The 13,358-nt window shown below is 52.1% G+C and overlaps 1 protein-coding gene across 1 annotated transcript in view; it reads left to right on the plus strand.

Annotated features, from left to right (window-relative positions):
* NTN1 (netrin 1) overlaps window positions 1-13,358 on the plus strand; it is a 106,016-nt gene that overhangs the window by 47,799 nt on the left and 44,859 nt on the right. Inside the window, exon 2 of the mRNA XM_059828316.1 lies at window positions 7,718-7,906. Within this exon, the coding sequence (XP_059684299.1) occupies window positions 7,718-7,906 (189 nt within the window). The remainder of the gene's footprint in view (window positions 1-7,717; window positions 7,907-13,358) is intronic.

Raw genomic sequence — 13,358 nt, forward strand, 5'->3', positions numbered from 1 at the left:
TGCTGTTGGGAAGGTCTTTAGTCTCACAACACTAGAGGAAAGTTGGCAATTGTGAGTGTTGACAAAGCAACCCTCAGTAGCTGATCTGATGGGACTTGTTCTTTCCTCCTTTGGGTTTGATCTATGAGCAGCTCTGGACTTTCTCCCTGTATCTGTTCTCAAAACCACATGCCAGAGACCACATACTGGTTGTTAGCTTTGCCAAGCTGTCTGCTGCCCAGTTTTGACGGCCAGTATTTGAGCTGGCTACAGGTGCTGATGGACAACTGGTTTACCATGGATGTGACTGGTTTACCCCTCCTGTCTGCTGGGGTGAGGGCAATCCCCAAAACACATTCATGGGTTGAATCCGTCAAGCTCTGCTGTTTAGCATTTGCTTCTCCTTCCCACTCCATAGCATCTGCTGAAAGCTCACCCTTCCTGCTGACAGGCCTGCTGATGACCATCGCTGTTGGGGAAGTCTGATATACGGAGGTGAATCTCGTACCGAAGGCAGGAGGGAGCACTGAGGGTTGGCACCGCTGCGTCCAGCACCCGAGAGTCCACCAGCAGGACAAGCATCTACTGCCCTCTCTCTACAGGCTTGGTTTTGAGCTTGGTTTGGCCAGTGAAAATAAGATCTTCAGAGAATTTAGCTGCCAAACTCCATCAACTTTGACCAAAAATGTCCCCCATTTTTCAGTGACTTAGAAACTCGGCCAAGCTTGAGCAGTTCTTCTTAGAGACAGCAAAGACACATCCTTACCAGGAAGCAATGTTTTTCTTTTTAAGCCTTGGCTTCAAATATACGGGCGATAGATTTTCTTTAAGGAAAGAAATCCCTAAATTTGTTAGCGTTGGCACAACACTGTATTTTTCACTAGCCTTGTTTCTCATTAGCAGCTGAATCATTTTAGCAGGAATTTTTCCAGAAATATTCAGCCTGAGTCAGACACCCGGTCTCAAACATTTCAGCCCAAACAGTGAGTTTGGCATTTTTTTTATGTAAAAGAAAATGAGGGTCTTATCATTGGAAATCTCAGGCAGGCGTAAATGTTGCTGTTACCAACTTGGGCTTCAGTATTGCAGAGCCTTGTTATACTTTGCAGAACCAACATTGACCGGGGGACATCTCCAGGGCCTCCCGGTCCCTGGGGCACATAGGGGTTTGGGAACTGGGCAAAGTGGGAAGTGAAGGGCACCTGGGCTGTGCAGCACCCCCAGGGAGGTCCTGGGTCACTCTGATGCCATCTCGTCTAGAGCTTTTCTGCAGAATTGCCATTCCTCAGGTTTTTCATGCATGGAAAAGTCTTCTGTTCCCCAACCCCTTTTTGTGCCACCGGGAAGATTTTCTCGGCGTGTTTCTTCCCAGGACCCCTCTCTCTTGCTTTACCTATATTTGCAGTTTGGCCTTTCCTTGCTCTCAGGGGTGTTTCTCGTGGGTGGAGAGGGGCTAGAGGCATTTGGCCTTGTGGGGAGCAGGTCAGAGTACGAGGGGCTGCCCAAAAAGCCTTCGGCCCCAGCGGGGGGGGGGGGTGTGTGTCTCTGGGATGCGTCAGCAAGGATGGGGCTTTCCTCCCCGCCCCCCCCCCCCACCAGTGCGTGCTTGCTTTTGCTGCAAGCCAGGTTTGTGGCTCTGGCTTCGTGGGCGATGCCAGCCATAGCTGCATATTTTGTGGTGCACCCGCACACTTTCCTCCGTCTTTTTGCTTCAACTGTCAGGAAAACCTGGGGCCTGGCGCAGACCCTGTGTCTCCCCCTCGCAGCCACAACACCCCGATGGATTTCCCCTTCGGTGGATTAGCTTGAGCAAACCAAACCAATTTCCGATCCTCCTCCTTACTCAGACTTAACAGTGCACGCAAATGAATTTTCCTGAGCAAACGTTTCTGTTTAGTGTCGGCCAACAGGGTCTGTGGTGGGTGGCACTGAGCCACACGGGAGGGCACGGGGCCGCCTGCCCTGCAAGCAGAGCTGGATCCGGCCACTCAGGTCCAATGGCTCCAAGCTCCTGGGTCCACGCGCAGTGGCTGTACTGTGCAGGACTTCACTGCTGCCATGGCCGGTGTTCATCCGTGCTTTGCCATTCTGCTGCAGCAAGCATGGACAGAAACCCCCTCCCCAGCTTGGGCAGCGCTCATGCCCCCCAGGGGACATCCCTGCAGGGCCACACCACTCAGGATCACTCACCAGGCACAAACCCAGCAGCCCAACTCACCGCAGCCCGTGCTGGACCAGAGGGGTCCGGAGGCATGCAGCGGTGCGGGAGCTCATCCAGCAGCTCCAGGTTTATGCCCAGCTGCTCCAAAACCTCAAACTGGTCGGCAGCAGGCTTGAAGGGATGCGATGCTGTGGGGGAACAGGGACACCCTCCTGCTGTCTCCATAGGGGCTTTCTCTTTACCTCCCAGTCCAGCAAGCAGACAGGTCTCCACTGGCTCTGGCTGCTCCATCTCCGTTGTCCCCTCTCTTTGATTTAAGGGTGGCTGTTTCCTTGCCCAATATGGCCCTCAAAAATAATATCCCTGAAGAGATCTCCAGGGGTGCCCTGGGAGCAAATCCTTTCCCCAGATGGGCATGGGCAGGGTGCCCCTCTCAGCAGCTGGGACGATGCACGCGAGGCTTGCTCCTGCACAAGAGAAATAATGGCTCAGGCTGAGCTAGCAATTTTCTGGGAAAAAAACTTATCTGAGAAAAGGACAATTTTAAGGAGACTGAGACTATTCATATATTCAAGTCAAATTTAGAGATTACTTTCAGCCCCTGGCTTCTTCTATCCTCCCCTTTCCCTTCCCCCCCCTCCCCTGAATTATTGTTTGCAAAAATTAAAACAAAATGTTTTGGGGTTTTCGTTTGTTTAAAAAGCAATTTGCATTTTGAAAATTGCCAAAATATAAATTTTGGAAGGGTGGGATCTTTTGAAAGGGCAGCATTGTCATTGCTGAATGAAAACCGCGAAAAGGAATGCGTCCTGGGAGACGCAGGGCGCTGGGACGCGGGGCCCGGGGGACACGGCGGCAGCACAAAAGACCACAACCACAGCTCCCACCGCACAGCTCCAGCCTGCACCTCCCATTCACATATCTTCTTTCGTTCTCCCAAATGGAAAATCCTGCCCGCCTTGACCTTCTTCGACAGATTCATTTGACCAAGTCACTGTTTTTAATGCAGAGATGCTTCTGCTGTATTTTTTTCACCCGGCTCCAAACCACAGCTTTCCTCTTTTCCGCTCTGACCTTCTCCAGGTTTCTGAACATCTGCGTTTAAGTGATATCTGGTTATTCATATCAAAGCCTGGTGGCCCAGGTAGAGACTGTTTGATGAAACTCTGTACATCTGTGCGCAATAAAGTCAGCAAACAAAAGGCTTGTGAGGTCCTTGGCAAAATAAGAGAAAGAAGAGAGCAGGAGACAGCAGCACTGAGCTTAGTTGAGCAACCAGAGCCAAAACCTTTCATTGGAGAGGTCTCAGCACCTGGCACATGTGTTGCCCATAGCTTGGTCTGCGCTGGGTCTGCAGCCCATGCAGGGGTGTCTTCTCCATTGGGTGAAAAGCAAAGTGTGGGGAGCATAGGTGATGCCAATATTGGGAGGTGATCTTTATTACAGCTGGCGAAGGCATTCATAGAAAGAAAAGTTGGGTTGCTAAAGAGCCACTTACTGTGGCAGAGAAATTCAAACCGAGAAGCACTGGCTGGAAATTAAAGCCAGGCCAATTCATGTTAGGAACAAGGCAAAATGCTTTAACACAGCAGGGGATTAACCGTCGGACTGAGGGAGAGGTTGGGCGGGAGCCGCGTTTCCTGAGCGCCTCTGTCCAGGGAAAATGTGGCCGGGCGAGCCGCACGCCCTGCCCGCGGCACCCGGGGACCGTGCACAGATTCGGAGCTGGGATCCAAAAGCATCATGACCTGCTGCTGGTTCCCTGTTGGTCCTAACAGCCAGCTCCCAGCAACAGCGGTGTGCCCAGGCACTGCCTGCACTCAGGCTCTCCAGGCCCACACCACCAGTTTTCTCCAAGGCTGTAGCACCAGCGTGGTGGATCCCATCACGACGTGTCCCAGCCTCGTCCCCAGTAAGGACTTTCTGACGCCTAGATGGGTCATTTACTGCATTGCCTTAATTCTTCCGTCCCTATGCGCTATTGTGAGGAAAAAATAGGATGGCTATTTCCCTTCAGTGAGACCAAGCCTCTCCCATTGGGCATCTGCAAACGCATCAGGCTACAGACGGAGCTGCCAGCTACCCCTGGCTGGTGGCCAGCGGTGCACAGCACTGGCCACTCAGAACCCTGGCACTCAGGGTGAGCACAGGAGACAGTAATTTCAATTAAAACCTCTCTCCTTGGGTCAGTTTGGCCACTTCTGTCTGCACAAACAGGTGAGAGGGTGACAGAAAAGAACCCGTGTGCATGGGGTTAGGAGGCAATCAGTGCCCAGAGGATGTTCTTGGTGCCCTGGGACTGCAGGTGGAAGGAGGGGACAGAGCCAAGGCTAAGCTGACGGTGCCAAAAAAGCTGGGAAGTCATGGTGGAGGGGTGGCCATCGCTCCCTGGCTGCTTGTGGTGCTTGCCGGGAGCTCGCAGGGAGGACGAGTGCAGAGACACTGGGCGTGGAGAGGGGCTTGACCAGCCCACACCTTCTCCTAGCTCATTCACTCCCTCCTGGTAGTGTTTATACCCTGAGGCATACACAATCTTTAGGTCCTTTGCTCAGGATGAGGACAGGGATGGCTGTTTTGGGGAGCTCCTTCAGCTTCTTGTGAGGTTCAGCCTCTTCCCTTCTCTGGTCACTGGATTTCCCCATCCCTGGAAGATCAATGTAAAATTGATCCCGGGCACAGGGCTGCGAGCAGCTCTGCACACTCCACTTATTCCTCCACATTCCCGCACTGCTCTGCCCTGGTGGGACCAGCTGAAATATTTGCAAAGATCTTGAGAAAATCCCAGGAGTTCTGCTCCCCTGGCTTTGCAAAAACATTTCTGCTTATCAAGCAACCCAAAGAAATGTGAAGATTTTCACTCACTCTTCGGGTGGGCTCAGCTTTGAATATTAAAAAAGGATTTGCCAATGCAATCTTGCAAAATACTTGAGTACCAAGTCCAGCTCTCCTAAAATACAAGTTTTAGGAGGAGGTGAGCTTTCACACTCTTTGGAAAACGCGCATTTCTGCCAGCTTCAAGGAAGAACTAGGTCTTCTGTGAGGCCATGCCACCACCTGGAGAAATGTCTCCTCATTGTTGGTCAACAGGAACTAAATCCCGTGGTTTGTAGCACCAAAGGCAGAGCTGCTAGTGAGTCTCAAGGCTTTGAATGATGGAGATGTGCCTGCACGGTCACAGGCTACAGCAGGGATGACAGACCCTCAGGCTGAGGGATTTAAATCTTTTTTCCTCTGCTTCGTCTGAGTCCCAAGGCCATGCCGTTGACATAGGTGATGCCTTGGTGGTTAGCTATAGCCAAGAGGACATCCTTCAAGTTGCAGCCCTGGTGAGTCTCTCAGCCGGTCCATGCCCGGGGCACGGCTCTGCCCTGAGCGGAGGAACCAGCCCTCAGCCCTGTGCCTCCTGCACACCCGAGAAGAGGGTTTAATCTCAGCATCTCGGTCACCTCTCTGTAAAACAAGGACTGGGACTTTGAAAACACCAGCTCCCTCCCGAGAGCTTAGCTCACGCGTTCCGCAGGGCAAGAATCACCTCTAATCCTCTATTTGTACAGCGCTGACTGCAGCGGAGCCGTCGTGCTGGCAGGGGCTGCTCGGCACGCCGTGAGAGAAGGAGAATACCATAGCTGAGCAGCTGCTGGGGTGCTCCTAGCAAAGCACAAAATGCTTTTCCTGAGATTAAGATGGAAGGGGAAAAACCTACAAGGGGGGACGCTGAAAGTGCCTGGTGCATGCTCCCGCACTTCTTTTAGATGCAAACAGGCTGTTAAAGTGCGCTTGCAGCGTCAGCAAACGTGTCTGTGGGACCGGCCAGATCTAAAAAGCAGCAATCCCTTCTGCGTGCAGGAGCTGCGTCTCTGGTCTCCTTGATGGTCGTCTCCTGTTTTGGGAGATGACAAATGCACTGCAGGCTGGTGGGCTCATCTAAGGAGAGGCAAACCGCAGTTCAAAGTTGTGGCCCTGCTCGGTGTCAGGAATCTCACTTTCTCACGGCTGGCAAACCACTCTCGGGCCACTCTTCTCACCATTACACATGGGTGGCTGCTTCTCCTGCTCTGCCAGTGTTTGGTGGGGACGTGAGGTTGGGCGTCACCACATCAGCCAGAGGAATTCAGGTTGCAAAGCAGAGAGAACGGTCTCCATCCTGCTGGTCGGATGTGTCCAGAGGATTTTGCTCTCCCCTTTGCTTTCACGTCGTGAGTTAGCTGGGGATTGTTCCTGATAAATAATCCGGAACTGCACTGTAATTTCTGTGCTGAAATTTGATAATTAAGCAAATATAGCTTGTCTTTGTCTTGGGCAAGCACCATAAGGTAAACAGGAAGGAATGAGGGATTAAGATGTCTCTGCTCTAAAGGAAGGTGACAAGCCCAGAGCCGTGACACCTTCGTGCCGAGCCGAGAGGCCCAGCTGTGGGTTGGCATTGCACAGATGCATTGTTCGGGGGTGAAGAGCAAATAAAAGCAAAGGGAAAAGAAAACAAGCTATAAAATTCTCAGCAAAGCACAGAGCCCCAGCAACTGCCTCTTGATGTTCCCGTGACAGCTCTGGGGAGAGGCAGGCGAGGGGTTGAGCTTTTGAAGTCTTTAAGTTGTCCTTTGCAAAGGCCCGCTGTTAAAATAGTCCCTGTGTTGACATTAGGCTGCATATGGTGGAGAAATTGGACATCTCCCGGCAGGTTCAGTCACAGCACATGCAATCAAAGCAGAGGGGGACTTTTTGGTATTTGACTAACCGGGCGTCAGGCCGGCCCTGTCCCAGCAGCGGGATGAGAGATGCAGAGGCAGAGGTGAGGTTTTATCGGCATATTCAGGGCTGCAGACACGTAGCAGAGCCTTGTGCTACGGGTACCAAGCACGGGAAGGAAAGCTGGGGAAGAAGCTAGCTAGGAAGGTCTTGAAATGATGTTTGGAGCTCAAATACACATGTGTGTCGGGACTGGTGAGAGTTGGGATACTGGGAAGGTCAGGCAGGTGATGTTGGAAACCCCCTTTCCCCTGGGGGCAGACAGAGGGGGCTCCTGGGGCGTTGGGAAGGGGGGGATTTTGCAGCAGTTGGGGGTGGCTTTGTACCAAGCGGTAGCGCGATATGAAGCACCACAGTGCGAGGGCAGATGAGAAGGAGACGAGCAGTACTCGCATGTGGCAAAGCACTTGCAACAAAGCTGGAGGAGCAGCTGGGGGGTTGTGCATTGCCGTTTCCTAACTGTGGATGGGCTCCCTGCCCTCGCAGCCCTGCCTGCACCCAGCTTTTAATTCACATTAAGAGTGGGGAGAGGCAAAAGGCACATTTGTTGCAAGTCACGATGGTGAAACGAAGTCTTGGTGACCTCAGCTTCCCCTCCAAAAAGCTGGACTCACCACACAGCACTGGTCGAGGAGGGATGTGGGTTAGCAGTTGGCTTCCAATAGCCAGAGGTGCCACCAGAGCATCCCATCCTGTGACACCCCGGCTGCGGCGGGGCACTGCGGGCAGGACCTCGAAGGTGCCCAGCCCCACGCACATGGGCTCCCCTGGGGTTGGCACCTCCGTGGCCAGGCACAGATGCTGACGGGCTCTGCTCTTTGCCTCTCGCAGCCTGCAACTGCAACCTCCACGCCCGGCGCTGCCGCTTCAACATGGAGCTCTACAAGCTGTCGGGACGTAAGAGCGGTGGCGTCTGCCTGAACTGCCGGCACAACACTGCGGGGCGGCACTGCCACTACTGCAAGGAGGGCTTCTACCGGGACCTCAGCAAGCCCATCTCCCACCGCAAGGCCTGCAAAGGTACCGGGTCGGGGGTGGGACGGCCGGGACCGCACGGCTCCTTCTCTGATCCCTTCCTGCCGCTCCTGCTGCCACAGTTCTTGCTCTCGCCAAACTCCCCCCTGCTCCTCCCTCTCCCAAACCAAGCCCTTGAAATTACTTTTCTTGCCTGCACGTCCCCTGCCGTCACCTCTCCCTGGTCTCCCCAGCCTCCTGGTGAGGACGAGCCCACCAAAATACAAAAAGTCCTCACTACTGAGGATGACTTTAAATTATTTCAGATTGTATCACTTACAAATCGCGCTTCATCTGCTCTGATAGCCACAGCTAACTTGGTCATCACATATGTAAGGGCAGAGTTACACAAAATCCCAGTTATGGAGTTAGAAGTAGCATCTGTAAATCAGCCTCCTCCAAATGCCCGTCTCCTGCTCCCACCTTCCACTCTTGTCCCCAGCGCTGCTGGGGGCACAGGCAGCACTTAACCCACGCACAAAAGATTTCACTCCTCGGGACGAGGCGAGAACAGTAAAACGGGAAGCAATTTTATTTTGAGCTCAGCAAATGGAGTTTTTTCAGGTTTCCTCTCCTCCTGTGGCGGACATGAAGGCGAGCGGGGCTTCAGCTGGGGTGGGAGCAGCAATAAGAGCAAATCCTGCAAAAGAACTTTTTTAACTCTCAGCTGTCTGCTGGAAGAGATATAAATCCTGAACCTGAGACACAGCTGAAGGAATCATGCAAACATTGAAAAGCCAGATTAGAAGATGCTGGGGTTTCCCGCAGAAAGCTTCAGCTCTTTTCTCTCTAAAGACTTGTTTCAACAAGAAACGGAAAGCTTTTTGGCCCGAGCTGGGTATTTTTGGCTGGAAAGCTTTGGGTCTTCAGCATTTTCAATTTTTTAATGAAAACGCTTCTTCATGTGTGTGTTGTGTTTTTTTTTTTTCCACTGAAAACAGATACTCCTTGCCAAAGCAGAAAAAGAAATCACTTCTTTAGACGGCCCTACTCCCCCTTTTTTCACCTTGTAAAAACTATTTCAACGAGACGTTTTCGACCCGCCCTGCGCTGAGGCTGCTAACAAGCTACAGCTTCAGCCAAAGCGCGGGCTGGTGTGATGTGAACCCAGCCCATGGCTCTGGGGGGGAGAGGAACTGCCGTTTCGGGGTCCGAGAAGCCAGAAAGCAGGGGTGCAGGGGGGCTGAGCCACTTCCATGCCAGCCCCAACACCCAACATCCCAGCCGGACCCCCGCTACGACAGCGAGCTGCCTGCCGCGCGCGGCCGCGCCTTGCCCCCCGGCCCTGAGCGGATATGTGTTGTAATAAAGTTCATATTTCTGCTTTCACGGCCGGGTCGCAGCCGAAGTAACAGCGCGGTAGGTTGAGGCAAACAAAGGGAAATTGTGAAGGCATGGGCTCTCCTCGAGCGGGGCCAGGCAGCGATGCAGGCGGGTATCCATCACCCCCCGGGCAGCAGCGTGCTCGCAGAGGCTTTTGCTGGTGTCCAAAGCCTGATTCTCATTTACCTTCCTGCTCCCAGAAAGGGTTTTGGGGTGCCGTGGTGGTGGTCGGAATTCCCACCTCTCCCCAAGCATAGTTAACTCCTTCTCAGGGCTCTGGTTTATGCTGGCTGCATCTCCAGCATGGGGGCTCCTGGGGATGTGGTGGGATTTGGGGAAGAGGAGCGCTCTTTCCCAGACACGGGGTCACTGTGCATCCATAAGGATTCCAGTCCTCTGGGATCAGCACAGGGAGCACAGAGCAGGGAGGGCATGCTTGGCTGTAGGGTAGGGTGGATCCCATCCCCTCTCCATCCCCAGCTTTTCCATCATGGGAAAAGGCAGCCCCTGCCCTGTGTTGGCAGTGATGTCCACGATTAACCCTCTCTCTCTCATTGACCCCGACATTTCCCAGGACCTTTCTTGCTCCTGCTTTTCCCAGCTCTCCTCCCCAGCCAGGCAGCGTGCTTCCCCTCTCCTGCCCATTTATCCTTGCTGTCCCCTGGCCCCTCGCTCTTGCTAACCTCTCTGTGGCTGATAGCACAGTGCTCTTACCCAAAAAGCACGATCAGGTGGCAGGCAAACCCGTGGGTGGGAAACTTCAGAGCCATGCTGTGCCTCAGTTTCCCCAAGAGAGCACCCAGGAAGATGTGTGTTGGCCTTTGCAAGGCACTCCACAACATTTTAAGACTGAATTTCCCAGTTGCTGGGTCATTCGCTCCACTGAATGCTCTTTGCGATTGTCCCTTTCTCATCCCCCGCCTTCTCGAACCGCTCCTGCTCTTGAAATTTGAGATCGCCAAATTTAAATACTTCTCCAACCCCCCACGGTTTATAACAAAAATGTGGCTATTGGAGCTAACAGATACAAAGGTATGTAATAAATATGCTGGTGCATGAACAGCTCCCCGACTCGCAGGCTATTAGCACAATTTCACAGTAGTTGGAATGGTTTATTGTTGGTGTAATCCATCGTCCTATACAAAAGCGGGCGAAATGAAGTTTCCTACAGCAAAGGCATTCCTTTGAAAACTCATTTTCCTGAGCTCTGTTTATGACACAGGGGATTTTATGTTCTCTATTTTTCTTCCCTGATTCAGGGACTGTTCTGAAATAATTGTTGAAAACAGGCATTTTTAAAAAAAACAAACCCTACCATCTAACAACTTCAGCCATTTCTCCATTGATAACAATATTAATTTATCATCTCACCAAGCCATCTGCTGATGGGCAAAGTTCTCCCACACCCTCATCTCAACTGAATGTGTTTAGAATTAAAGAATTAACCATCCTGTAGCATCTGCCATCTCACTCACAACTGCCTGACGTCTCATCTCACCCAGCAGATTGTGTTTTCTCTGTAAGACTTGATTCTTTCAACCATCACATTGCTCTGTTCATGTCCTACATGTAACATATTTAAACAAATGTATATAATAGAGCATCGGTGCCTTTGAGCCAATAGAGACCTGCCAAGGAAGCATGCAGCACACTTAAACCCCCTGGCAAGCATGCGTGAGCTCGGGCGAACTCACAGCAAATGTTCCCTGAAAGAGCTGCTGAAGAGATTTTTGTATTAATCCAACTTCATTAATTCAGTCTAACAGACATATCCAGCTAAACTGCCTTCCCTCTCACTTGTGTTTCTCATCTCTCACTCAGTCCTGTGCACTAGGTTATGTACCTCAATTCATAATGCATCTAACATCAGAAAATTATAGAGGCATGAGTTGCATTATTTTAAATGGTTGGGTTTGGTGTTTATGCAAAAACATCACATTGCAGAAATGTTTGCACAATGTCTACTTTTATTTAACTTGGAGAAAAAGAAAATGCCACAAACTTTCACACATGTTGCAGGGCATGGTGCGAGGCTCAGGCAGCAAAAGGTGAGCAGAAAGCGGAGCTGGTCAGTGCCCTCCTGCCCAGGCGGAGGGCTGGTTGGTTTTCTAACAAACAGCCAAACCTGTAATAAACTTTAATTAAAAGATTTTTTTAAGAATCTGAAGTTGTCTTAGCAGCACAGGTGAAAGCCTAAGAAGTTGGGCTTTAAGGATGACTTTTACCTGATCGTTAAAAGGGATGCAGCCATGCCGCGTTCCTTGCCTGTGCATTTGCTTCCAGTTATTTTCTTGCAAAAACGATAAAAGCAAAAAAGTTGTCAGTGATCAGAGATGCCCTGTCGCAGAGCCACACAACAGGCAGAGCATGGCATGAAGTCTGCAAACCACATGCAAAGGAATCGATGACAGATGGAGCAGGGATATTGCATGAAGTGGCAACGTTGGGTGTGCGCCAGAGCCTGCCAGGCTGGAGCTGGGAGCTGCAGGAGGGCTGTGCTTGCTGCCGGTGGGTGGTCAGGCAAACCCAGGGACACCAGTTACTCAAGCAAGGGCTCGGGCCCCCGCGGAGTTTTGAGGTCAGACCGCACAACTGATCTCTGCGTGGCCCCGGACGGGGACTCCGGGGCTGGAGGAGTCCGATGGCAGCGGCAGAACTCCGCCATGGGGGATTCATGGGCTCTTCCCAGCAGGCGCTGGAGTAGGATGCCCTTTGCTCTGGCAGATACATCAAAACCCCGGGTCCTGCGCACGCCCCGTAGGTGTGTGGGCTGTCCCGAGAAACAACAAAATTCCAGACATAAGAAATTTTGCATTTCATCTGTTAAAAATCGGAACAAGGGTGAATTGTTCCTCCTTTCTCACTGATTTTTGTGAGAGCGTGAAGAGCTCCCAAAACGCTGAAGCCCTGCTTCCCATTCCTTCTGCTTTCCCTCTGCTCCAAACGATGTTGCAAGTGAAATTCCACATCTGGGTCCTGCAAACCTCCGTCCACTCCGTCCACTCTGCTCCGTCACGGGCTGCCGTAAATCAGGGCCCTGGTGTTAATTCTCTTGATTAATTTCATTCCTGGTATTTGCCAGATTATTGGCACTAATGTAATTCTATTGGACCAGAGACTCTGCAGGATTTTACAGCCTGGCTGTAAAACAGCTCTGCACTTTGGGGAAAGGATTTACACACTTTTTGATGAAAAGATGACAAATGATACACGTTATGAATGCACTTGTGCTGAGGCTGCCAGTGTAAACCCCTTACGGAGGGGCAGGATTTGGCACCTGCAGAGGTCACATTCATTAGGACTCAGTGTTTTGGTTAAAAATGGCATCGCCTGCTCCACCCGGCGCTGTTGCAGCCCCACGCCCGTGCCGAGCCTGGCAGACTTTTCCATCTGTGTTGGAGGATTATTTAATGGCTTGTGCAAAAAAACCCCACTCCCAGCCTATCTGCCCCTCCTGGCTTGGACCCGCAAAGGCTCAAGACTTTGACATTTACTTTTTGGAGACAGTTTGAGTTGAAGCAGAGAGAGGGTGAGTGCCATCCCCACGGACTCAGCCTCCAGTCCTTGATTTAATGGGTGTAGATGCAGGTTTTCCTCCCACCCAGCTGCAGGCATTTAGTGTGTGGGGGGACACACACTAATGCAGCTGAACCCCTTTGGCTCCTTGTGCTGCCTGGAGAGGAGAGCAGAGCCCCTGGTGACAGGGACAGTGGGACAGTCCCCCGTCTCTCCACTGACTATAGAGGGAGCTGCGTGACCAGCTTAGAGCAGAGAGCTCATTTCCACAAGACTGAAGCCAGGGGAGGTGAAGCTTCTTCCTGCTGCCTGGAGCCCCACTCAGAAGTTGGGGTGCAGGAGGCAGCTGGGCTAAAACCCACATTAGGCGGCAGAGGCTGAGGACAGGCTCGCTGCCACCAGCGTACTCGTGTCCCACCGTTGGTGTCCCAATGTAGGACAGGAGGATCAGCCTGCCCATGGTGAATCTCTGCACATTTCAGTTGTGGTCAGCATCCCTCCATTCTTGGAGATGTCCCCTGCTGCCACGGTCCCCAGTCCACAGCTAAGTGGGGTTAGGCAAGCTCACAGCTAACAGATCCCAAAGACATAGAGGCGGCCTGGCTGAAACCCCTAAACC

This window comes from Gavia stellata, chromosome 22 (genome assembly GCF_030936135.1).
Source record: "Gavia stellata isolate bGavSte3 chromosome 22, bGavSte3.hap2, whole genome shotgun sequence".
NCBI lineage: Eukaryota > Metazoa > Chordata > Aves > Gaviiformes > Gaviidae > Gavia > Gavia stellata.